General features: G+C 45.4%; 1 protein-coding gene across 3 annotated transcripts in view; it reads right to left on the minus strand.

Moving 5' to 3' along the window:
• Positions 1-3,010: 3,010 nt before the first annotated feature.
• Positions 3,011-27,583, minus strand: part of ATP8A2 (ATPase phospholipid transporting 8A2) — a 345,411-nt gene continuing 320,838 nt past the window's right edge. For all 3 annotated transcript variants that reach the window (XM_075419576.1, XM_075419584.1, XM_075419592.1), the window contains 2 exons: positions 17,854-17,945; positions 3,011-10,387 (listed from right to left, as the gene is read on the minus strand). In XM_075419576.1, coding sequence (XP_075275691.1) covers positions 10,290-10,387; positions 17,854-17,945 — 190 coding nt within the window. In that variant the 3' untranslated portion in view covers positions 3,011-10,289. The remainder of the gene's footprint in view (positions 10,388-17,853; positions 17,946-27,583) is intronic.

Here is a 27,583-nt window from a genome sequence, read left to right on the forward strand (position 1 = left end):
ACAGGGGGAGGCAGACCAGCAGCTACAAACAAGCACGTTATACAAACCCAACCCACAGTCCCTTTCTTCCAGTCGTCCTTCTCCTGATGGAACAGGAGCTGCTCCTGCTGCCCGCACTGGTTACCAGCAAGTACCACCAGCCCCATGGCATCCATCAAGACGAGCGAACCAGCCTTGTTTGTTTTGCTGTGACAACTCTGCTGGACGTTTGTGATCAGACTGCAGGTTGGTGCCAGCCAAGCCATCACACGGTGGTCTGAGTCTGAGGTTCCCAGGTGCTTCACTGGAGGATTTAGGTGCCAAAACACCTCGGAAGCTTGCAGCTTCACCACTCAAGGGCCTGCTTCATGTGACCCAGCAAGCTCAGTGTCCCCACCACTCCAACACCACAACACCCTCAGGGCACCACCTGATACCATGGGAAACACAGAGAGGAACCAGGACCACCACCCCACTGACCCTCAGATCAGTCAAACATGAGCTCCCTCACGGTGTGTGTCCTGCCCGAGCATGGCCATGGCAGCAAGGCCTCCCCAGCACGGTTCACCATGCCCCCACCTTGGACGCAGCCCACTCACCATCTGCCATCGAGCTCCCTCCTCAGCGTGGACAACCAAGAACCAGCTGTAGCTTTCAATGATGTTTCAAGCCTTGTTTCTCTGCAGCCCCATATTTCTACTGAGAAGGAAGCAGGAGGAAACCCATCACCCCTTCCAAGCTTCTGAGGACCTGCTGCACCCCAAATGCCGGGGGAGCTCAGAGAGGCTGTGCTGGAGGGAGGGCCACTGCTGGGTGGCTGGGTACCACTGCAGTAGTGCTTGCAGAAAGGGATTGTGTTTCTGAAATTTTCTCGCTTCACATTCCTCAACTGGACCTTTCTCAGTTACACTTTTATTTTTTAACGGTCCCATTTCAGACTTGAGCATTAATCTACAGGTTTAGGGACTTTGATTCTCCTTTGGTCTGGTATGAGGCACCGAAGACTGCCGGCAACAGACTGAACAGCTGCTCCGGCAAAAATCTGGCTCTGGGACGTGAGCACTGGCTGCTCTCACAGCCTTGCCTCTCAAACTGTTAGAGGGAAAGTCTCTGAGGCGATTAGTCAACTAATGTATCCAGTAAGGGGTTTAAGCAGCAATCCATTATATTTAACAATCCTGAGAATCATTTCCCTTTTAGCGCGCTGCACAAGAGACGACAGGGCAGGGAGCAGCCAGCTAAGCACCAAGTTCTCCCAGCACCAACTGAATAAAGCTTATCCAAGTTTAACATCAATTTTGCTTTGGCATAATTGATTGCCCAGATGTGTGAGCAGCTTTTATACACAGCGAAGTTCCTGCTGCTACACGCTCATGGGCTGGACGGCTGCTACGGAGGCCCAGGGAAGGAGCAGGCGTTTACCACAGCACAACAGGGATACACAAGGAGTTCATCACTCGCTTTTTACTTCTCTGCAAAGGAAAAGCAGGTACAAGGTCTGGTTTCTAGGATAAAGGCATTCTGAAATGTGCTCAAGCAATGACTCGTAAAGGGATCATTGCGAGGAGAAGAAATTTGGCTTACACCTCCTTTTTGTTTCCTAATTTAAAAAAATCCAGCAGTAATTTGTTGTTTTAAAAAAGTCTCTCTATGCTCTTAAAAGGGGTTCTGTCGGCAATCTATAAGGAAAGAAAAACAGTCATCAAGTTATAGCACCCCAAGGAGGAAAAGTTTTAGCCAGACTATACATAAATATGCATTTTGTTCCTGATAAAATCTGTTTAATTCCAGTATTGAATAATATTTGGACAAAAAGATCTCTTTGTTAAAGCTCATACACTTTTACTTTTTATAGGGATCTTATAACTCCTGTTCCCCACGGTCACCAAAAATTCAATAAGGCCTTTTTTTTCCCCGCAAATTTAACTTCAGCCGTGACTGGAGTATCGCTCCTGACTTGGTGCACAGGGATGGTTTTGCTCAGGGAGGACACTGCTGTCACCCAGAGTTGGCTGTGCCCTGGGGTTTGAACGCCCAGACTCGTCCGGCTGAGCTGCCGAGGGTCTCCGGTGTGCCACCCCCCCCGCTTCCCAGCAGGGCCAGCGCGAGAGACAGGGTGGTTCACAGCTCAGCTCACTATGGAAAAGTATTCGTTAAACAGAAAGAACGTATTGTAGCAGAGAGGATCACAGCACGAGTGCCCTGGAGCAGATGGATGCAGAGCTACTGGGGACACGAGCGCCTTTATGTGGTGCTTCGCGCTGTCGGTCTTGCTTGAGGCAAGTAAGCTGGAGAGATGCTTCTCCGGGCGAGGCAACGCAAGCGAGCTCGGCAGCGTCAGCCGAGCACCGTCAGCAGGGACTGGACACAACACTCGTGATCAGGCACAAGCAGGAGAGATCCCGTCCCTGGCTTCAGGACGGTCTGGAGCAAGGCATCTCTCATGGCCTTCCAGCACCTCGCAGCTTGAGGCATCATCACACCACACTTCCCCCAAAACAGGAGAGCATGCGGGCCCAGTGCTAAAAAACCCGCCTACAAATTCGGCTGCAAGAAGGGCGCAAAGGAGATTTAAGGGCTTAGTTTTCCCCTGCTGTGCCTACGTGGCTTAGATGGGACAAAAGATTTCCAAGGTTTATTTTGGTGAAGTCTTGGTGAGATCAAAAGTATCCTTTGTTGGGGAGTATCTGTCCATCTAGTTTATATAAAAAGATGGTTTTTCCCCTAGAGACACTATTCAGAAACCAGGTACCTGCTGTCAGCCCGTCAGTACCTTTCTTACTTTGCCATACTGGTCTCGCGTTTTGTGCCTGATTCAAATCCCACTAAAGGAACCCAAGCCTCATCCTTGGCACTAACAGAGGCAACCTCTCAAAATACACCCAAAAGCTCATGAAAAAATGAAAATAAAAAAAATTTGGCACATCAGCTTTGCAAGCTACATCTCAAATGCATTTAACATTGCACTTGCTACAGCTCTTGCTACAAAACTTGCAGGGGGGATAAAACAAACAAGCCTTGGTCCATTGGGTTGCTTTAACAAAAGGTTTATTGGAAATATTTTTGTGCAGACATACAACAGTCAACAATGCTGTTCAAAGCTACAAATCTGCTAAGTTTTCTGAACCTTCTAAAAATACAAGTAAATGACCTTCATTTGTATTCAGTCTGGGAGGGAAACAAACTCCACGGAAATGCGATGCTGTATTTAAACTACCAGAGAACATTAATAAGACGTGAAAATGGTAACACTTCCAGAGGAAAAAACCCACACACCACTTCTGCTCTGCTGGGAGCCAATTAAACATCCCCCCACAGCATTACTTCTCTCTGCATACCCAGATTACAACCTCCCCATCTGAAACAATATTTAAGCAATTCGAGTACAGATATGACAGATGAGCGGGTACATGGCTCAGCTCGTTGATGAAAAAGATGCTGTTAAAGCTCCTGCCACTCAAGCTGCTGAATATTTGACCTCCCAGCGCAATGGGCTGCACTTCAGGGGCAGGAGGAGGGACAGGGGGAGGTTTTCAAGTCGGACAACTCTTCCGACACACACACACAGAGTCTCAGAGGGCTTGGCTGCCTCACTGCTTTGTATCTGGAGCCCTTTTCTTAAAGAGGAATTGAGAAACAACTTTGAGCTCTTGATGGGGAGAACAGCAAGTGCCTGTGTTCCCTTCCTGAATCCAAGTATCAACCAGAAGGGCAAAGCAGAGCATACGCGCTGCCGGCTAAATTCCGTGTTTTCTAAGAAACCCCGTGGATGTTTTGAAATTGATTAATTTATGCCAAGACGACATCTGGAACATCTTCGCAGGGAAGCCACCCAGTAAGGTGGTTAGGATTTAAAACAATCACGTCTTTCTGTTAATGTTGGCTTTCTCCCTTGGCTTCATCACTCCATAATTACTAGGGTGCTGACCTCCCGGCTATGCACAGTGACAGCCTGGCAATATATTAGTCTTCTCTTCATCATTAGACTTCTCCGTAACTGCCCAAAGCTGGGCTCCCCTCCTCCTGAATTTGTCATTTACCCACTTCCTTTTCTCTTTAGTAGCTACAGAGATGCTGAGAGAGAATGATCTCCTTGTGGCAGACTGTAGGAGAACTTCTCCCACCCTCTTCATGCACAAAGGTAGGCTTTGGAGAAACACCAGCTCTCAGCTATTTTGCCTTCTGTCCACATCACAAATGAGCAGGCCACGAATCCAAACGCAACAACCCCCAGGCTTCACCCTCTGTCACAAAAAGACCTGTGTCCCCAGACGAACAGGCCCCTTCCCCAGGCCTGATGGACAGGAACCTGCCTAGGAGCAACACCTAAGGAGATGTCCCATTAACTCTCCATGAAAGATACTCCCTGTCAGGACCAAAATTATTTCAGTGCTCAATTCCTGTGGGTCCCCAAGGCAAACAGCAGCCTGTAAACAATTTAGCAATCTGTCATAAGAGGAAACAACCTGCCAGACCCAAGGGACGCTAAGCAGGGGGTCTTCTGGCAGGGACATGTTTGCTTTCTCCAAGCTCAGGACTCACCCTGCAGCCAGAGAAAGCTCAGCTTCAGGAGGTAAAGGAGCTTTGCAAGCTCCCAAAACAGCCGCCTGCCTCCCTCCCCACAGCCGCAGGAAGGAACCAGGGATGTAGGCGTTGTCACAGGTCTTCAGGGATGCCTGAGGAATCCCTCCCCTCCCTCGCCTCTAACAGCAGCAGCGGTGTTGGCTGAGCTCTTCCGTTTCCCAGCCCTTTCACCCCCCCAGACAGCCCAGCCGAGAGCACATTCCCGGCCAGATAAACCCAGCCAGGCTGTCTGGGCTTTCTGCAGGTCACCGAGAAGCAATCACCTTCGGGATTCACTTGTGTGGCCAAGCAGCACAGGGAACTTTGTTTTCTATTTTCCGACAAGGCTCAAAGCCTCCATTAATCTTGCTGCTAGGTATGGAAAGAGTTATTGTCTGTATCCATGTGGACTGATTTTGTTGTCTTCTATTGTACTGACCTGTTCTGTGGCCTTCTCCAGACACACAGCTCTGGTCACAAGCGCTGAAGGGTAGTGGAGGCTCTCTTGGGTGTCTGGTGGATAACGAAGCTTTCAGGTAAGAGGATCTGAGCTCTCGCCCTCCTGGAGCTATTCAGTTCTGAGAAATCCGTGTAAACAATATTATACGACTAGTGAGAATGAAGCGGGAACAGGGCCGTGTTAACTGTGTAATCAACCCGAGGAGACTTGCCCCAACCCCATACAGAAGTAGAAAGCTCCAAGAAAAAAAATCAACGCATATGGTTTCACCAAACAAGACACCAAGCCTTTCACGCATGGCACAGAAAACGGATAAAAGCATGTTTCAACTCTATTCTAACACGAATTGCTTGCATCCAACGCAGAAAGCTTGGCACCAGGAATAATCAGCTCCAGAAATAAACGACCTGTCCGAAAGCTCAGGTCATGCCAAAGCCCGAGCTCATCAGCGCCAACAGGTCACTCCTGAAGAAGCAGGGGCTGTGTTCCTGGAGCAGCTTGTTTTACCGCTGCTGCTGCTGGCAGAGTCCCACCAGCCACCGTCTGTGATCCAAAGGCAACCGTGCCACCGTGCTATGGAACAGGCAGCTCCTTGGGGCTGCCTCTCTCAGCCTGGCTGGAGAGCTGCCCTGCAGCGCAGGATCTGGGACAGGGCTCCTGCACAGAGCGCTTCTGGGGAGCATGACATGGCTGCAAATAAGCAACATGCTAAAGAGAAGTGTCATCAGCTGTTCGCTCACTCGCCAAGTGACACAGTTGCTTACACAAAGGCCGACCAGTAGGATGCAAATGCAAACCTGTGTACAGGTCCGGTCATCAGATTCATAACCTGCTGAGTCTACATCTCTTGTATAGCTCTCTACACTGTCTGCAGTGACAATTTTGAGTTATGGCTAGGGACACCACTTGGATTTGAATTCCAAACTCTCCCCATTTGATAGGCACTTTGGCTGTGCCTGTAACAGCTGCCTGCAGGACAGCCTCAGGGCTGTGTCCAGGGGACCCTGCGGGCACAAGGTAGGGAGGAGGGTCTGGATCTGCTTGGTGTTCAGCATCCTCGAGGAAGCACGGGGCTGCAGCATAGACAGACTCCGGATGAGATGAGTACAAGGGTCCTTCCTGGAAGGAAAGAAGGAACCCAGCTGCCCAGAGAGCGAGGAACAAGCATGGTCAGTGCCACATTTCAGAAGCAAACTGCTACCCAGATGCATCAGGTATAGCATAGACACAGCCAAATTCTCCAACCCGTGAGCTATTTCATACCATCACCGTTTATTGTTAGACTCAACAAGACACAAAGAGCTCTCCCGACAAACTGACTGAAGCTTAAGGCACTGATACTGTGTGATGATCCAAAACTAAGGTAAAATATCCTCGGTGCCTTAAAACTAGGGAGAAGTCTGACAAATCTGAAGTGCTTCTCAGGGCTGAACACCCACTTAAGGGCTGGCTCTACTTCAAACTTGAGTTGTGAGGCACAACAGCAAGAGTACAGTCCTTAGGGTACTTAAAACGAAATTAAGTCATTATTGATAAAACTAAGGGAGAATGCAAATTGGGCATCACTATTCTGCACTGATGACTGGAGGCAATGCAAAACAGAAGATTAGTTACCCCAAATTATTAGTTGCCCCAAAAGGGCAAAATAAGCCTGCAGGACAAAGACAGCATCAGGACTGTGCACCTCTCAAGGTCTTGGGGCTGTCAACACAGGCCCAAGTTGTACCCAGTATGGCCACTGACCATGCCATAGTCCCTGCATTTCACTTATTCTGGTCCACCTCAGCTTTCTCTTCTTTATTTACAAGCATTGACCGTCTCCCAGCAAACACACTCCGGTACATGCTGTAAAAACAATGTAATCTTGGTAACAGGAGACTTCCCTGCAGCATCTGCTATTAACTGCTGGCTAAGGCAGGGGAAGAGACTGCACATTTCTGGCATGCACTAAGAGGCATGTGGTGTAGCGAAGTGCAGATTAGTGAGGCTTGACTGTTATCTTAATTTACAGCCCATATAGTTCATGTTAACTCCACACACATTTTTAGATACATTAGCAGCTTAGTTTGACTCAGATACTTTTATTGGTTATTCACCATTTCTCCTTGACAAGTTATTACTGAGTTCCCATGCTAGCTCCCTACAGCAAGATCTGAAGTCCTGTCAAGGAAAAGAAAACGTCAACAGACTTCTCAGCAGTGCTCAGCTCAGGCTCCCATTTGCCAGCTTTAACTTGCTACCAGGCAATCGCTAAAGGAACAGCAACTTCTGTGCACGCAGGGATTACAGTGTGACAAAATGAAGCAAGCAGACCCAGGTTTAATTCAAGAAAATCACCACTTCCTTCCGAATATTCAAAACCCCCACAACCACTCTGGTGAGTGCAGACAGCTGCCCAATAAACCCTTTTCTGATCAACTCTAGGTAGTTAAGTCTGGACAGTCAAGCAGAAACCTCCCATCCCTTCTGCTCCGACACCCTGTCACGTTGATACCACTTTCACACAGCGCTTTCAAAAGCTGCTGTTACTCCTACCTGCATTTGTGTTAATGAACAAGGAATTCTGTCCAGGCAGAGCAGCTACCGTTCTCCTTTTGCTAACACACCACTGGAATACACCTCATCGTTGTTCACCAAGACAAGCAACTCCAACAGGCAGGCCACAGCACATTACGACACATGAAATTGTGCAATGACTCCGAAGAACAAGAAGAATGCCAGGTCTTGACCTGGGTGGGCTCTACAGGATTAACTCAGCCAGAGATTAAGGCCGTACAGTGATGATAAAGTCTGACCCGCTAGCCCCAGTGTCACATACTGTACAGCCCTGTGACAAACCCCATGTGTAATTCCCATTGAGCTGACATCCAACACACGTACCTCAACCTAAGCCACTATTCACTCTAGGGAGGGTTTGTGTTTGTGACACACGCTGACCTCAATTTACAGAGAGGTCGAAATGATACAGCCCATAGTCTGCACTAATAAAATAAATCACATTAGATGACAGCTGCTTCTCCCCAGCATCTCTCATTACGTTCTGTAAAATTTTGTTGCACTAAGTTAAGAACAGTAAAGACTCCAGGATCCTTCCTGTTCTCTGCTCACACATTTACTTGCCCTTCTTCATTCTCCAGAGGTTTTTAAAAGGTTTTGTTTTCTGTATCCTCATGAAAAGCCTCCAAATTGTTTACGTACCAATGATTAGTGTGTGGCTTAAGAGAACAAAGACTAAGCTGATCTCACTTTGTCTCAGTGGGAAGTTAATTTTCCTTGTGTTGTTATAAAAGGAAGAAACAGTTAGCAGTTTTGAGGAGAGGCTTATACCACAGATTTCCTAAATAGATTTTGTTCCTAAACAAAAGAAGGTGTTTAACAGGTTAGATCAGCATTAAGAAGCATTAAGATTTAAAAGCTCCTGGCATCAGGTTTACACTCCCCTTATTTATTCTCTGCACTAGTATTTGTGCCTTCAAACAAAATTCATTTCCCAGAAAATAAACACACCCTCACTTGGCCCCTTGACATTCATGCCTATGGCAAAATTATTTGCATGTTTCCCTCATTGCATAATTGTCTCATTAGCACTGCAGAAAGAAGGTGGTGACTTTTCCCTCTGTGCCATCAGGTAATCCAAGAGCAATCCTGCCTGGTGCTGCAGGAGCAGAATTTGGCTTTTAACATGGAACGGAACTCCGAGCCGGCACTGGGAATTGAACTACGACACTTGAGTGCTGGCATTTACTCACAACCCTTAAGGAAAATGAAGCCAGCGGGCCAGGCTGGCGTTTTCCTTTTCCTTGCTAAACATAAATATTCATATTCAAATTGCTTTCGGATATATTTAAATCAATAAAAAGTTCTGGATGACAGTCAATAGGACAAAAAATAGCGCCAACTCTTTAAATGCACAGATGTAGTATATATACATTAACCACGGAACCTGGCTAACACACAGCAGTATTTACTTTATGCTAGTCAGAAACGTGGCTTGGCGACTAAAATTAATAGAACTTGTCTGGAGGACAGCATGAGCTTTCTAAGAGCTCTTTCAGCTTTAACTTATGCCCCAGTTCTTGCTTTTTTTCAAAATTCCAATCTATGCAGCAGCACGCCTGTCCCACTAGCACAACAAGGCCGTGGAGCCAGCATACCTTTCAGAGCTCACGGGTCCGAGTGTGTCGGGAAGCCTGTTGATGGATCAGATCTAGAAGAGGGACTGGTTTGGCCGAGCAAACAGCAGGTCTCCTCTTCACAATGACCAGCTCTGTGTGTGTGGACACACGTGTGTAAACCCGTCCTAACTTCCCTCTGAAAGCCTGTTCTACCTGGTCAGGACAATGCTTCTTTCGGGTTACAGTATCAGCCTCTTGTGTGGATGCACATCTTCTTTCCCAGCATCTGACAAGCTTTTACCTTTTCAGTTCTCACTGTTTTGTTCTATTGTCAAAGTGAGAATGGGATCATGGAGAGAAATCCCAGGCCACGTTTGAAGTGCACGTCCAAATACATCATGAAGAGTTACCAGGAGGCACCTATTTGAGTCCATCTTTGTGCACAATACCATGCGCTCCTGACAGCTGCCCTGCTGAGCTCTCCGACTTCCACATCCTGGCTTTGTGAGTAAGCTATTAATTGAGTTTTAGAAAGCTAAGACAGAGCCCTAATAAATCCTGTATGAGGGCAAGGAATACTCTAAGTAATTCATTGCTATCCTGTGTTATTCTGTCATAATAAGGCAAATAAGCATTTTTAGCTACAGACTGTGTTGCAATCAAAAATTCTATGTCAAATTGTCTGTTAAAAATTTCAGCCAAATTAGTGAACAGTGAGTATGAGAGGGAGTAAAGCCTGCATGCAGCCGTGTGCACTCGGTCTGTGTGTAACAAAACTGGAAATCTCAGCACCCCGTTCCAATTAAGCAAAGGCTGATATCTCATGGAACATAAATTTTCTACTTTTCTCCCAGAACAACCTTATACTGATGTTTGAAATAGCGGTAAAACATTGTTTTTAATTTCACACCTCACATAGCACAGTCAAATGCTTCATAACAACATAAACAAAACTTCAGGCAGAGCTTTGTGACTGAATTCAAACAATGATTTCCCCCCACAATATGTACTCAAGGTTTGCAGGGAGAATACAGAAACTTGTTGGCTAAGGCCACAGAAATGAGTTCTCTCGTATTTTGGCTGCTGCCGCCAACTCTAGTCAAGAAGGTGTTAACAGTGGATGCACTGATCCAAATCCCATTATTCCCATAACCCATCAAGTAAGGAACCATTTATTCTATTTCTGCTCTCCTTTTGGTGGTATCGTAGGATCGAACCACTTGTGACTGGGAAACAACACCGTGTTCTTCTTGAGAAAATGCATACCCATCTGAAAAAGGAAAGGAAGAAAAAAATAAATCACTGGAGTCAGCTGAAGGGCACAGCCCGTTTTCAGGCATTGTTAAAGTTACATGACAGACTGCAACCATCTTCATTTCTGTGCTACGCTTCTGACGTTTACAGCTGTGCACTGCATTGCCCATGTGGCACAGACGGGAGGTCTGCTGCTGGCTCTGTCTCACTGCTCCCCTCCCCAGGCCAGGTCGGTGCAGACAGTCAACACTTCCCTCTGAATTAACCTGACTAATACGCTACAGATTGACTTGGACACCTCATGAACTCCCATAGCGGCAAAGCGTCTTTAAAGACATAACAGACAGGTAGAGATTTGCATTTTGGCTCGACTCCTCTATAGTCTGCTTGATATCAGCTGTTTCCCTGGAGGAACACAGAAATGTCTAGACCACAACTGAATTTGAGTCACATCTTCCTCTTAACTCCATTCAGGGTGGGTGTTTTTTTTGTGGGTTTTTTTTTTGTTTTGTTTTGTTTTTAAGAAGTTTCCAGGTAGCATCTGACAAATCACACCAAGAAACTCTCACTTCTCTCGGCCAGTCACCCATATCTTGAATAAAGCAAATTTAAACATATTCTGGAGGTCTGTATTTTGCACAAGTGCTAGCACAATCCCTTGGTCTCCCCAAAAGTTACTCAGATGAAAATAAGTGTGTGTCTGATTTCTTTTAAAGTACTGCAGCCCAAGCACTCTGCAAAGCCAATGCAAAACACAATCAAAGAAATGCGTTCACTACTCTTACACCAGCAGAAAACACCTTAACAGGACAAAAAATATCAGGCTAAGACAATCATCAGTTAAGAATACCAGGAGTATCCTTACATTCTCACGTTCCTGATCCATTCTGAAGTACCAGCAATGAGGGTGTTGTGAGCACATCGTGGGAAAGGCTGTGACCCCCACGCTTGCACACTGCCCGACTTAGCCAAAGCTCAACATTTGGCAGTTTGCTTAAGACTTTTCCTGTTGTTCTTTATACAGGAAGACGAGTTCATATTACATTTTTTTATTCACATCACAATTAAAATTGAGCTTCAAGCTGTTTGGGCAGCTGACTGTGTCCTGTGGAGTCAGAACGTTGTGAATGCTCGAGTCCCATCTGCACTCCCTCTCCAAGCAGCTCCACATTTCCACTATTTTCAGACCCCATCCAAAACCAATGAAAGTTTCCATCTTCAAGCTACTAGGGAACTTCTCGGAAGTTTGAACTTTTCCCCCAACTCCAGCTTTAAAACCACACCTATGAGCCTGCCCTGGGAACAAGGCCCTCATTGTTCAGCTGTCCTGCCGCCGCCCGAGGAAGGAGCACGTTTCTTTGGGGCTTTCTGAGCACAGCCCACTCACGGCTGTCGCAGAAGGAAAGACCTTTGTACTCGGAGACTTTCTATTAATGGAAGCAAGGTGCACTTTTGAATATCTGTCAGTGGGGCTCATTTGTCAAGAGGAGATTCACGTTCTCATCAAATCTAAGGTTTCACTAGTACCAGATATTATCAGGCAACCTACTGAATTTTAAAAGCATCCTGTTGGGGTTTTTTTAAAGCTTTGATATTCCTATTCGTAGATCAGAATCTAGGCTCCCATTAGGTTTCTAATTTAACACATTCTTTTTCTGTTCACTACAATGACTACTCTAGTCTGTGCAACGTTGGATTAGAGAAACCATCTCCATGCACGTGTCCTGAACACAGTAACACTGCGCAAGCTCAACAGCTCGCTCACACACAACAGCTTCCAAGACCAGGACCAGCAAGGGTCCAGAGTGCTCTTTCTGTTCCAGAAAATCTGCTCGTGGAAGGACTGCGTGCAGTTCTACTCACTTCAGCAATTTATTTTAGAGGCCTCCTACTCTTGCGCTCTCCTCCGATACATCTGAACTGTCTGTCCTGGGGTCTGTTTAGCCCGTCCAGCACATGGGCAGTTCTCGCTGGAAGCTGGTCAGAAACCTTGCCTTCTGCAGCATTTCACTACTTCATACACGCAGTGTTATTACGGCTTAGTACAGTCCAAAGCATAAAATGCATTTTACCATTATGTTCTTTGCCTTTGGAGAAAAATGCCCAGGTTCAAATCCACTATAGTTAAGTTTTGGCGTTTGGGGGTATGGGAATGGCTATTTTAAAAAAAAAATCTCTTTTAGGAAATATTGCTTTTTAGATATCAAAAATCTCTCAGACATAGTAAAAATCAGTGTTAGGGTATCACTTGGCCAGCTAATTCTCTCTCAGGCCAAACATCTGCTTCTGCACAGCTTTTACGGAGATTTGCTATGATGTTGCAGTTTGCATTTAATAGTTAAACAGTAAATGCTAATTCAAGCTTCGACTTCTCCAGCAACCCTCTTCCTTATCCTGGGGAAGGGAGAGCTGCTTTAAACCTGGAACATTTTGACTAATGCTTACAGAAATCATTCATTTCTCTGCTGATAAAACTATGCTTGAGTTTTCTAGAGGACCCAAGAGGAATTCCTGACAATGGCCTCATCTCTTTCGTCCCAGATACTAACCTACTGGTATTTGCACGTAGGAAACAGCACCAGATGCCACAGCATCAATTCCAAACTAATTATTCCTATTTCTTATTCTTGAGTTGATTTTAAAATATTGCAACCCCACTTGACAGCCAACGAATATGTAGCTTGGAAAAAATACAGAATGTATATTTCAAACACATGGAAGATAAGAGGAAATGGAATTTAAAAAGCATCTCAAGTGGCTACCCTGTTGTTTTTCAAATCGAAATGCACCAGCAGAAAAGTGAGAGGAAGAAGGTGTCTGCTAGCGGAGAATAAATGGCAGGATTAGAGGCCCTCACCATGAACGCATTATTATTATTTATTATTCGCCAGCCCCCATGCTGTGAAACGGACTTCAGATGACAGGTGCTTTTTCTCCATTGATTAATAAGGTGCAAACCATATGCTCTACGTTCAGATTTACTCTGTGCAATCACCATATTCTGTCAAAGGAAGAAGGATTTCTTTGCTAGGATAGGAAATCCGGGCCAAGTGCAGTAATCTTCAGTCAGGCACAGCTCTCCACATTTCAGGGGGAGTTCTGCCAGAGCAGTGCTTAATGAGAGCGGGATTCAGCTGTCTTTAAGAGCATCACAACTAAACACTGGCAGCGGGCACTCTGAATTACAGGATGGTAACTGCACTAGAGGGATGGTACAGGACTTCCCTTGAAGACAGACCAGGTTTGAAGGTACCTGAGCTAGTGGGGAGCATCACCCTTCCCATCCTGCTGGTGAGGCTCTGGAGGCCCAGGTGATACAGGTCAGCTACGCAGGAAAAAAGGGGAGGTCAAGAACCTTCTTTTTTATCTACTCAACTTGCCTAAAGGAGATGCTACTTTCACAAAGTCACAGCAAAAAAAGAGACATGAACTTGGATGGAAAGCTAACCTGGAGAAAACCTCATTGCCAGCAAACCCTCCGAGGGGAAGAGCTCCTGGGAGTCATTCTTGCTCCTTCCCTCGAGCGTGAGCCCCACAGCACACTGAAGGGAAGGGTCCAAAGGCATGTCTGAGAGGAGCCTGTGGGCATTTCCTGCTCACTCAAGCAGCTTTAGAAAGCAGGTGGCAACGGGCAACCTCCAACTTCACCAGGCACCTTCACCACGATCTACACCAAGCCCAGAGGCCAGCGCCGTCACCACTGCCTACAAGATTCCACTGAGACGGTTTTATGTTAGCATATGGGTTTGACAACCATATAAAAAACCTCTTCCACTAGAGTCTCATGACAATGCCATCCAACAGCAACTTCACTTTTTTTATTTTTTTTTTCTTTTTTTGGAGTTTTCATAAAGCTTCCCAGAAGTTATACTCGTGGGAAAGAACCACATGATCTTTGACAGCACAGTCAGTAGACAGATTTCTTTCATGCTTCTGACAGCTCTACACGATTCAGGAACACAAAAATAAAGCCAGAGCAAGAAAAACAGCCGTGAAAGTCTTACACGCATTCAGGGCATACCCTTCCAGACAAGACGCGCTGCTCTCCAAGGCAGTCACTCTGAGCCAGTTTCTTTGCTGGGAGGAGGCGCTGAAGAGATCGGTCCTGGCTGCCAAGCCTGTATGGCACTGACATGGCACTGGCTGTGTGGCTCTGCCCCCGCTTTGGAGGCTGATCTGCCAGAGCCTGGTGCTGTATGGGAGCACCCCAGCCATGTATCCCATCCGAAGGTCTTGTGTTGTCCTAATACTTTTGGAGGGGCTGACTCACCAACAGAGAGCTAAGGAAACACAGGCAGAGTGAGCTTCTGCCTTTTGACACACGGCCCTGCAGACTTACCTCAGTCATCCTTTTGCTCTTATCACGGACCACTAGTAGCAGTAGCCCTGAACCTCCTCATGAGATTTTTCTCCTTTCCATGTGACTGGAAACAAAGCTACTTAAGCATTGTTTCCTCTCCAAAAATTTTGCATTCTGTGCTAAGAAATTTAACCCCATTTCCTTTCCTTGTTGGGACCAAGGCAACTGATTTGCTTAAGCCTTTGTCAGCTCTAACTAAACAAACCATTTCCCTGCTTTATAAGCAAGTGTCAGATTCTGAGTTGAAGTCACACAAGCGATTTTTGGAAGAAGTGGCCTTCACAGGCTGGGAACTTGGAGCCTGGTGGAAACATATGAACAGCTCAGGACTTCAAACAGAGCGCGCTGTAGTGTGATTTAAGATATTGGCCCAGCATGTCAAGGCTACTGCTCTATTAATCAACTCCTTGCTTTGAAGATTTCTAGCATTTAGTAAACAGTTGTACAATTGAGGGTTGTGAAAACAGCACATATGTTCCTTGGATTTCGCATGGCTTTATACACATAGCAGCTCTGCAACACTGCAAAATAATATTTGACAAGAGATGACAGAAGTCTTAGAGTTATGGATACACCATAAAAAGCGTCTCGCAATCCTAACACCTTCACAATAAAAATTTACATTCATGTGAAAAACAGACAGCTGACTGTAACTTGTCCTGACTGGCCTGGTTCATTCATCATGTAATCATTTGCAGGGAACCTGGTTATCCGAATTACGGTTTATTTCAGTATCTCATTTCTCTTTCCCAATGGCTATTCACCTACTAACAACCTGACGATGTGTTCTACCAGACTCAAAGCATGTATCAAGTCTGACTAGTCACCACTGGTGCATCCCCTTTCTGCACGGCAGTAAGTCTCTACAGCAGACTACTTTGACAGCAATTTATTTACGCATTTTATGGATTTCTTCTGCCAATCACTGCCTTTGGAATCTCCTCAAAGAGTGTGTTTGCATGCCCAAAGCCATGCTGCCGTCAGCATCCCTGGCTCCTTGACACAAAGGATTAAATCCCAGCAGGAGCACACGGTCCACAGGGCTGCTCTGTGCACTGGCCTCTTTTCCCAGGAGTGATGGGATTGATTGCTAAAGACCCTGAATCCCTTGACAGTGACAGCCTTGCAAGGGCTCTGTGAAGGACAAAGACTATCAGACCCATCACTGCCCCACTCCTTCTAGCCAAATTCCCAGTGGAAAACAGGAATAGCTCAGGCATTTGGCTTCTCAAATCCCAGTCCAGCCTCCATGGCCTAAACCACAACAGTTCTACTACAGAAGATGATACAGCCAGCAATGAGATTTGACTTCCCTGGGATTCTTAAACAGTCAGGGGTGTCACTTCTCACCACAATGGCAATACAAAACCCAAATCCTCAGTGCCTGCTCCTTGCCCTGTGCACAGTAGTACTGCATGCTGGGGGGACTATTTTCTTTATTAAGATGAGCATATTTTGACCACCAGTTTAATCACAAGAGAGACTGCATTTTACCACTAGAAGGGATTGACTGGACTCCCTGGTTCCTTGAGACAGTGTGGTCCTCAGCAAGTTTGCTGATGACACCAAACTGGGAGATGTGGTAGACACACCGGAAGGCTGTGCTGCCATTCAGCGTGACCTGGATAGGCTGGAAAGTTGGGCAGAGAGGAACCTGATGAGGTTCAACAAGGGCAAATGCAGGGTCCTGCACCTGGGGAGGAACAACCCCATGCATCAGTACAGGCTTGGGAAGGACCTGCTGGAGAGCAGCTCTGCGGAGAAGGACCTGGGTGTCCTGGTGGACGACAGGTTAACCATGAGCCAGCAGTGTGCTCTGGCTGCCAAGAAAGCCAATGGGATCCTGGGGTGCATCAAGAAGAGTGTGGCCAGCAGGACAAGGGAGGTTCTCCTTCCCCTCTACACTGCCCTGGTGAGGCCCCATCTGGAGTACTGTGTCCAGTTCTGGGCTACCCACTTCAAGAAAGATGAAGAGCTACTGTAGAGAGTCCAGCGGAGGGCTACGAGGATGATGAGGGGACTGGAACATCTCCCCTACGAGGAGAGGCTGAGGGAGCTGGGCTTGTTCAGCCTGAAGAAGAGAAGGCTGAGAGGGGACCTAATAAATGCTTATAAATATCTGAAGGGTGGGTGTCAGGAGGATGGGGCCAAGCTCTTTTCAGTGGTGCCCAGCGACAGGACAAGGGGCAATGGGCACAAACTGAGGCACAGGAAGTTCCGTCTGAACATGAGGAAGAACTTCTTCCCTCTGAGGGTGACGGAGCACTGGAACAGGCTGCCCAGGGAGGCTGTGGAGTCTCCTTCTCTGGAGATATTCAAGACCTGCCTGGACAAGGTCCTCTACAGCCTGCTGTAGGTGACCCTGCTTCGGCAGGAGGGTTGGACTAGATGACCCACAGAGGTCCCTTCCAACCCCTACTATTCTGTGATTCTGTATCTTGCCTACAGAGCTGTTACGTTATTTTTAACTCTTTCTAACACTGACAGAAAAAGTCACATCCAGTAGATCAAGGCCTGTCACACATTCCTCTAGGAAGATGAATAAATGGATGACCTCTGCACCAACAGTAAAATGCAATTTACTCCAAATAGCAGCAGTAGCAACATGTGACATTGCACCTCTTCTCCCAGCAGAGGACAAAGGAGAGGAGAGAGACAGCTCTGTACACCACAGCTTTCCTCACCAGAAACACATAAAAGCCCTGAGTGCCACCCCCGAAACATCGGTGTATCAGCTACCTACAGTTAATATGACTCTTCATAAAGAAACCATTTCTATTTAAGCTAGGCTCTATCACAACATTTATTTTATCCTGCAGAGTTTTTTGATTTTACACTATTCTTAAGACTATCAGGATTTTACAGTTTGAGAACCTGCGTATTGGGATTTTGTCATTGGGGCCTGCTGATTGGATCCTAGGGAATTATCCACATTTGAGCCCTACTTGCCTAGGGCCAAATACACTAATTCCACTTCCAAATGTATGTGTCTTGCTTGGCAGCTCAGCCTCTGCACTAGATTATCTCTACCTACAGTTTAATTAAAAAATAATCACCCTTCGCTTTGCTCATCTGGGACTGACTGCTGTGAAACACGCACGCATACATGATCCGCTACTTACGTGATACACTTTGTTGGACAGAATGAGCACGGAAAAGGCTCGGAGGAGTTTTCCTGCCGAGTCTTTTTAACAAATGATCACGTTCGTTCACGCTGAGGGAGAGAGAAAAAAAAAATACCAGTGAGTAACCAGATAATTTCAAGGTAAAAGTCAACTGTATTTAAAGTACTTGGTAGTTTTGACTTTGTCAGTATTTAAGCTGGTTGTAGCATGTAAAAGAATCTTCTCTTCATTTAAACTGCACAGTATCAAGAGAACTCTTTAATAATGAAAAATCCTCCTTTCTAAGGCCACTTTGTGTAAGTTTACATTTAGTTAATCCATCCCTAATATTACAATCATTGTGATTTCTGAATACCCAATGCCTATAAATTATTACAAACCATATCAGAAGTCTGACATCAAGTGATAAGGAACATTTAAAAGGAGATTTCTCTTTAGTATTATGAGCATGAATCATGGCACCCACAAACTGCCTTAGAGAGAAGGAGCAAAGCACTGTGGCTTAGCATATGGTAAAAGGCTTCTATCACACCTGCAAAACGGCCTGAAGCAACCAAAGGTGGGACCCATAACTCTGTCTTCTAAAGAACACTCTCATTTTCACCTCCCACACCGGAAAGAAAACTTTCTATCCAGTTTTTGATTAAAACTCGCTTTGGTTTAAACTGTTCCTGTCAAAAGCCTAAAAAATTATTACTGAATTTACAGAAAGTGAAAACACAAACTTAAGGTGAAAAAGGCAGTATGCTTACAATAGGTTTAACATAAGTACAAAAATAGAGACACTCTCCGTTGATTTTTATTAAAAACACAACTCATTTCATCAAGAACTTTATGCCCAGAATTAACAAACAATGGCTAAAATCTTGACCTTTCAAAGCACTTAATTACATATACAAGTCCCACTAAGCTCAATGGGGTTTTCAGATAACGTAGGTGTCAAAATCTCATTGCACTGGAGTCTCAAAAATCTGTCATACATCAGATGATTCTGAAAGATATTACAGCTTGTTGTAGTTAAAAGTTCCTCTGCGAGTCGGTTGAGTTTTTTTCCGTCTCACCCTTGTTCCTAACACCGAGGTGGAGCCAGTGCATGGAAGGGATTTGTTTGCTAGTGCAGCTCCTTGCGGTGTCTTTATCCCATCTGCACCACATTTACACTGTGCTTCCATTTTCAGTGTCTGCTTGTTCTTTCACATCTGAATTCACAAGCAGTAATTCCACTGGTTGTGCTGCAAACATTGATGCACATCTGAATGCCAGCATTGACATCTTTCTTGGATTACATTACAAATTCACATACATTTGGTATCGGGAATGGAAATCCCAGCAAGCACAGTTGCTGCTGTCAACAAGCTTACAACAGCTTTAAACAAACAACTCCCTTTCATTGAAGCAGTTTGCTATCTTCGAACAAGAAAGTAACCAAAGAATCTCTGAGATGCCTATAACACGTAATCCAGCCATGCAGGCTTATATTGCACTTAATAGTCCATTAGGGTAATATCCAGGCTCACAGACCTCTGCCAGTGCATAATGAGATGTCCACGAAGGAAAGGGGGGAATCCTTCTCTTTTTCCTGTGGTCTCTAAGCTCAGACACCTGAACTAGAAACTTGTACAGCCTATAGACCCCCTCCTTAAAAATCTTTACAAACTGTCAGCATTTTCAGACACTTCGCTTCTTCCCCTCCTTCCCTTGGCACCATAGAATCACACCTGGTTGCGTTCCCTGCCTGCAGTCAGTCGTATTCGCTCCATACAAAACGGCAGTTGATAACAGATTTGGAAGGAAAGCTACAGATACCAACTGAGAGTGTCAAAGAATCTTTAAGAGCTCTTGGATCGTGAGATCTGCGTGCATTCAAAGAAGAAAGGATCACAGGCTTCCACTAAAACCAGGGTTACAGCATGGAAGCTTCTGAAAACATTGGAAGATCCAACTGGTTAAAAAAAGCCAAAGACCAGCTGGCTATAAGAAAGCCAAGTACATACACAAAGAAATCTCCAACTGCTCAAAGCAAGCAGCATAACAGAGAGCAAGTACTACGAAGAACCACCAGGTAAGAAGATGGCAGGCACAAGGCAAGACATGAGATTTCTCTAACCTTGAACAGGCTTATGAAGACGATCGCCAGCAGAATCGACCATTACCAGCGCATGTGCGAACTAGTGATGCTGTGTTTTGCAGCCTCCTGCTGATTGCAGAGGACTGCTGAGTAACTTGTCAGTCCCTTGACTGGTGAGCATAGTAACACACTGTCTGAATCTACTGCTGCCCCGTGAATGACAGAAGCAGAATACCAGTTCATCTTCTGCAGGTAAATAAGAACATACAGGTAGGATCTTTCCCATCTCAGTGGAAGAACCGGAGAGTAGTTTTGGATGAACGGTTTAAAAAAAGTATCTTAAACAAATCAAAAGTATTTGTTCTAAGGGACAAATAGGCAACAGCTGCCACAAAATTCTTGCACCAAGAATGGAATTAACCACAGCAGCAAAAGGCATGAGGAACAAATTCTTTATCTGCCTGCCTACCACCCAGCAACAGATGAAGTGCAGGATGGTACCTGCTACAGGCCAATAATGGTTAGCTCCTCAGGCTTCCACAGACAATGTGTGGAGGAAAGTGTGCTGTCAAGGGACTTCGGAACATGAGTGACATGTTGCAGCTCTAAGGAAGCCAAAGCTAGGCTGTCTGTGATATTGCTAATTATAATCAGTTTCAAAACTGAAGTCACTTATGATTTTCCCATTAGGGAAATAATATCGCATCCGATCTATGCAGAGCAAGAAAAACTCACGGAAAAATTAGAGCCTTTGTGGTTTAAGTATAAGGGATGACTAAATAGACTGCAAGTCAAGACCAATCAAGTACTATAAAATGAGCTCTTCATACATAGAGGTAAATGCAACACAGTTCTTGTGAAACGAATGAGTATTTGATTTACTAACAGATATTGAAATATTGCTTGTGAATCAATCTTCAGTATTAGCCATGATTTTAAGTGTTAATTCTGCTTTCCAGTGACTTGGAGCCAAGTTGTCCCACAAGGTCTACAAACAGCATCTTAAGATGCATTGAGGCAAAAGAGTAAGAGATCATGAGATCACACTCTGAACTAGTTGTGTTCATACTCAGGACCTCAAAAACTGTGTCAGAATGGAAGAAATCACAAACCCAGACATCCTTTTGGGAATCAGTGACCTGGAAAGTGACAGGGAAATATGCTGAAGTTGGTTAGCTAGTGACCTCAGAAGGGGTAAGGGAGAAACACCATCCATCTGTAATTATATCAAGAACAAAGGACACCGACAAAATGCTTTGAACTGAACAAAACAAATAGTAGCTTAGAACAAAAACCATAAAAAATGTCCCAATTTGGAGAGTTACTATGAAAACAGAGTAACAACTTATTTTAATCAAGTCATCTGAAAACAGATTCAGTTGCTATCAATAATCAAGAATACCTTGTGCCATGAATACTTTTGCAATGGCTTCCTAAGAGGGTTGAGATGATTTCTGTCTGCCTGGAAGTCTGCACTAACAGCATTACATGAATTCATTAAGTGAATGACAAATCAAAAGGTAAACGAAAGGCAACATGTTATTTCGTAACAGCATTTGCCACTCGATGAATAAAACGACTTTTCCTTTTTTGTACCTGAATTGCTCTATGGTGTGAACAGAGACCTTCATTTCATTTTTCTGTGTTCCATTCTTCTCATCCCCCACAAAAGCAAGCAGCCCTTAAATCTCGGCAGCAAACATCTGGCTTTACACATTCAAATGAGGTGCATCAAAACAAACAGAATAATTCAAAGCTGACCACAAGGTCCCACTGGCTCATTTGCTCAAGTAATTAAAAAAAGATGAGCTTCACCACCAATTAACCTACTCAGCACTAATCAGCATTAATGAGGATTTGCAGTATTTGGTATAGCTTGACCCAGAAGGTCCTCCTGAGTCCACTAATTGGCTGGTGGCAAAAGCAGGGCTCACAAAGAAGAGAAGGTTAAAGTGGATGCAGGTGTCTCTTAAAATCAGATCTTCCCTGAGAAAACACACACATAGCCCAGTTAAAAAAAATTCTAGGCTCCCCTTCTTTTACAAGGATCCAACTTTTCAGACACGAGTTTGTGTTTCGTTACGATTCAGGAGAGGCGATAGAGAGCACAGGCACACCAAATGGGCAAGACCTTTAGCTGTCATTGGTTTTAACTCACTGCCCTTCTGGATTATTCAGAATTCAGTCAGATACACACATATGAAATGATTTGGTTTTGTATCTGCTTTTTCACTTTCTACAAGGAAGAACTAAGCTACTAGTGAAGCCTTACCAGGGCTGCTAAAGATGACAAACAAAACACAGAAGCACATATCCAAGCTGCTGTCCCTCTGTCTTAAAACCACAGAACGAACCCGTGGCAGAGGCATGGCTCTGCAGTGCAAGATACCCCAGCATCCATGGGTAAAGCCCAGAGGTCAAGCAAGACACGTCCCGCCTGTGGGTAAGCCCAGAGGACAAGCAAGCACGCGGCTGTTTTTCCTGTCATCTCAACAGCTAGGAACCCCCTCACCTGCTGCCTGCAGCATTTAGCAACAGGTAAATCATCGTACAGCTTGGTTTAAAACAAAACCCTCGAAAGCTTAGGCTGAAACTCTGCCCTTAACTCCACGGCCTCCCTCGCTCCCATATGCTTTTTCCAATGGAGCTGCAGACAACCCTCCTTCAGCCTCTCTCCTTCCACTGTCACACGCTGTTCAACACACTGTTGTCTGAGAAGCCCTCGTTGGCCTGCGTTCCTCTCCTGCTGGAAGAAACATCTTGCAACTTGTCATCCTCGCACTGCGACAGCAGGGAGGGACAGAAGGAGGGGAGAAAGAGTTTTTGCAAAATATCCAGTGTGCCTAAATACAGGATAAACCATGAGGAATTTTCTATCCCTGTTATCTTTAGCTGTGGATTAGATTTTGAAAGGAGAATACTCCTCTGCTTTTTTAAAGTTTAGAATTAAAACATAGTAATTGATTTCTTCCATATGTTCCAAACCGTAACTTACATGAAAGTTTGCTGTTTCTTTGTTGACATGTTTCTGTCACTGAAAATTACATCAACATAGAATATGAAGAGCAAGAAAAAAGGTCTGAAACAAATAGACTTCTCCAGCTTTGATCAACCCTAATCACCAACTAATTTACAAGCAGATTGTTGATTTTCATTTCAGTGCCTCAGTTCTCAAACTCCATTAAGTTTCCTCTAAAGAAGAATCAGAGGTTCAAGCACTATGACTTCTCCCTAAGCACGACCTGGCAGAGAGGACTCACAGATCCTTCTCCATCTGCTAGGACACATCAAATATTCCTGCAGATTTATTCATAAGTTCCATCTCTCACCTTTCATGTAGTGTAACGCTGCTTAAAGGCTCACAGCATCCGTCATATCCTGGTAGACAAAGAACGACTACCATAACCCAAGCAGAGTCTGTGGCCACACCTTTGCAATTAGCCAGAGGAGATGAGACCTATTTTTCCTTCCTCAAATGCTCCCTGCTGGCTGAGTGCACCCCGCAGGCCTTGGTTTAACTTGTTTTCTTTTAGTTTAGACTCAGGTGCATTACCTGAGTTCACGTAAGGGAATTGTCAGTTATGCACTGGGCAGAAAGACAACAACTAAAACAGACTTGGCGTAAGGAGAATGTAAAACCAACATTCTCATAGACCAAGAATTCAAAATTAAAGGGTGCAAATCCTATCAAATGCAAGTCACACTAATACTGAGGGTTCAGCAAAACTGTGTATACTCAAATACCCGGAACAACGCAGGGCTGTGGCAGAAAGGCCTGACTAGCTGAGTAAGCAAATACACCTCCATCCTCTGGGCTTCAGAGACGTGGCAGAGAGGAATCACCCTCCTACAGCATAGCACAAGTAGCAACTATAGGCTACTGCTGGTCTCCCTCTTTCAGTCCACACAGGGGAGATGTTATTTTTGGTTATCTAGCATTGGGTTGCAGGAATGTTTTACTATGAGGTCAGAGTAGGAGGTCTTTTTAATTTAAAAGGCAAACAAGGCATTGCTGATAATGAAGCTGCAGTGTAATCAAAGGAAATCTACCAAGCATTTCACAAGGAAGTGTCTGAGGTGGATAAACAGTAAAACAAAAATCAGCATTTTCTTTGCGGAGTCAGCGTCTACACACACTGCTCCTTAATCACTCAGGATCCAGCTGAAATAGAGACATCCAAATCCATGCTCCCTTTGCACTTTTCTGTAAATACTCAGCAAGCCATCAACAAAATCCCAGACCATGGCTAGAAGACCAAAGGGTCACCAGGCACAAACCACAGGGAAACGAAGACAGAAGCATGGCCTGTGCCACTTGCAGGCTGAGAGGTGCAAGAAGTTACCTATCAGAGGTGACTCCTGCACAAAGACAGCCAGGCTTTAGGGAGTACCAAGTCCTTGCTGAGGGTTCAGCAACAGCCAGGGCCCCAAGGAAGCCGGAGGCCTTACGCCCTGCCATGGTGTAATATCTCCAGCCCTTGCTAGTTCAGCATCTCCCCTCCAGCTGCTTCCCAAGTACACATCTCAGCCACAGAAGAGAAACTCCCTTTCCCTAGATATGGGGCAACTGTTTAAGCAACTTCCCTTCTTTACGAGTTACATTTCACATTACGCAGCCAAATGGTTGTCTGTTAAGCATGAAATGTATCTAAATGTGTGGCCGTGCAAGACCGACCTGGCGCATGCCGAAAGCAGCCAGGTAGTGGTGAGCTCTCCAGGCCTGCAACACACGATACCGAGCTCAGCTCACAGACGGCTCCAAGTTGTTTATCCTGCCTGCACGCGCAAAGGTTAAGAGTGTCACACAACTTCGGCAGCAGCTCCACGGATGTCCTTTGTGGTGACTGATGTCTAAAGCGGTTCCTGCCCTTACCAGTCGGTTGGAGAACCTGACAGCACTCCCCACACCATCTCACTTCCTTCTGCTCATTTATTACGTGAGCCCACAAACAGTTGAGCTGATCCAAATGAGGAGACAGAGCAAAGATGGGCCATTATGACCACAGCTGCTGGGGAGTGGTCTGAGAAGCACTTAAGCCACCCCTGGCAGCCACAAACAGGCATATGGATCCACAACCTTTCCTAATGAGGAGAACGTTAGAAGAACAGCAGCAGCACTATTGTTACAGCCTGCCATTGGGTCTGGCAGCATGCTACTTCACCACAGCAGAAGCTTTCCTTTCCACTACATCTCATTACATCTTGAATGCAGGACCCCAGCATGAGGGAAAGCCTGCAGCCAGTGTGCAGCAGCAGGCCCCACGTCAGGTGCATACAAGCCCACCCACGTTGCCACATCACCTCGTGCCAGCAGCAGAACCACCCTGCGACAGCAGACAAGAGGCCAAGGTGTGTCGTGAGCTGCAGTCAGCCCTCCATGTGCAGCACCCAGACAGTACGTAGAGTTCTGGGACCAAATTCTCCACCCTAACCTCACAAAATCCTCCTCAAGTGGGTCCTCAAAGTTGTCCAGCTAAAAGCAGAACAAAGCTTTTCTTTCTGGTGACAAGCAAGGGTGATTAACATCTTTTGTCATTAAGAATGTCCTAACCAGAAAAGCCAAATAGCTCCCTCCTTTGACTCCTAAAATCACTTGAACAATCCATTCTAGCCTTCACTTTTGAGGCTGTTATTCCTAAGCTTCTTTCCAATACTACTTCTTTGAACAGAAGTGTATTGGGTTTGTGTGGCGAGGTTTTGGTAGCAGGGGGATTACAGGGGTTGCTTCTGTGAGAAGCTGCCAGAAGCTTCCCCTACATCTGACAGAGCCAGTGCCAGCCGGCTCCAAGATGGAGACGGAGTGATAGAGCGGCTTTGGTGGGCACCTGGTGTCCAGCCAGGGTCAGTTCCCACAAGACAACAGTATTACCAAGCACCAACTAAAAAAAGCAGACATTAAACATCACATGCCCCTCCGAAAAGCAACAACCCTAAGAAAATAATAAATGAGATCTCTCTCTGCTTAGAGTGCCTTCTAGCATTCCAAACATTAAGCATGTGTTAATGCATTTCATTGGAGGGGTGGGGGCAGGCATTATTGTCAGCTGTCCCAAAGCCAACTAACTTAACATAAAGTTGAAGCTGCCCAGTTTTGCCTTCAGCCTTTCCAAAATGTGGGAATTGACTCAATTTAAACGTCTGAAAAGCAGAAAAGGCTAAGTGTGGGTTGCTGCTTTTCAGCTATTCTCCTTTTGGTATCAGTGCTGTTTACTTCTCATCCCTAAGTGCCTCACTTTGCACTTACTCTAGTGGGTGCTTGGTCCTATCCTCTACAGATAAGGTGGCAATACAGTTGCAATTATAACATTCTTTTACTACTCGCTCATTTTTTCAGAAGTGGTCATCTTGGAGGTTGAAGTTTTCCATGCTTGGTCTGTATGCAAAGGTGGGGGTTTGGGGTTTGTTTATTTTTGAAATCCAAACTTTCAGATTAAAAAAAAGTCCACTTACATACTGTGACTGAAGTTAAAATGACTTGTGTTCAAAAACTCTCAACTACTCCTATCAGGTTTTTCATTCCTTTCCTTTAGAGAAGAAAAAAAAAAGCTAAAGAACAGCTCAGGGCAACAACAAAAAACAATGAACTTTGAAAGTGTCTGGATACAATTTAAAGCAAAGCCCAGTACATTTGGTTGATCTGCAAAAAACCAAATTGCTTTTCTTTAAGCTTTTAAGTATTTTGCAATTGTCTGTTAAATATTTAATATCTAGCACAACTCCTGTTCTCTTGCCCTTGCTACACGTAACTTGGTGCTCTACCCTTTGCCATGCATCAGAGGCAGGAACGCGGGCTGTCCTGCCTCGCCTCCCAGATGGGTCAGCCAGCCGAGGAGCCAGGCCAGGGCCGACTGCTGAAGCCATTAGGCTGGAATAGTTGTTACCGAGCAGTTCTCCTGCTGTGCAGCCCGGAGGGAAGATTTCTTCTTCCCTCCCCTGTGGAGATCCTCAGTGCCCAACCCAGTAACTCGGGATTAGGCACCAGAGAGACTGGCCCCTTAATCAGTTTTAACTCTCATCTTGTTACGTTCCCCTTTTTCTAATCTTTCCTTTCAATTTACAGCTTCATTTCGGCCTTTGTGCTGATACCGTACCTCCGTCAACTTTGACTTCGCTGGCAGATTCGATCACAGCTCTAAATCCTTCTCCAGGTCAACAGGTTCTAACTCAATTTGTGCACTGCATCTCCCTCGAGGTTACGCGATAGGCACAATCAGGATGTGAAATAATTAATTGCACTGGAGAAGGGGGCATGCCAGCTCCAGCTGGTTTGTGCTAGCAGCCAGGCACTTGAGTTCCCAGTGCCAGTGGGAGCACGATTACTCCCCCTTCGTCCCTTCAGCCAGCTTCTGAAATCCTCTGCCCTCTGCTCCCTCCCACCTCTGCCCCACGGACTCCCCACTGCTCAACTCGGAGCAGAATCAAGCCAAGTAATTTGAAGTACCTCACATGTAGGGCTTCACAATGCCAGAAATCAACAGTATATATTAGAATGATGAAACAATGTGACGATTCCTTACTGATATGGGACAGGAGGGAGAGAGAAAGGGTCAGGCGTAAAATGAAACAAAATTATGCATTTTCCACCTACCATACATGAATGTTTACCATATGGAATCAAAGAATTTTTAAAAAAACACTGATATCATTTTATGTGCTTTT

Source organism: Opisthocomus hoazin, chromosome 1 (assembly GCF_030867145.1).
Source record: "Opisthocomus hoazin isolate bOpiHoa1 chromosome 1, bOpiHoa1.hap1, whole genome shotgun sequence".
Taxonomy (NCBI): domain Eukaryota; kingdom Metazoa; phylum Chordata; class Aves; order Opisthocomiformes; family Opisthocomidae; genus Opisthocomus; species Opisthocomus hoazin.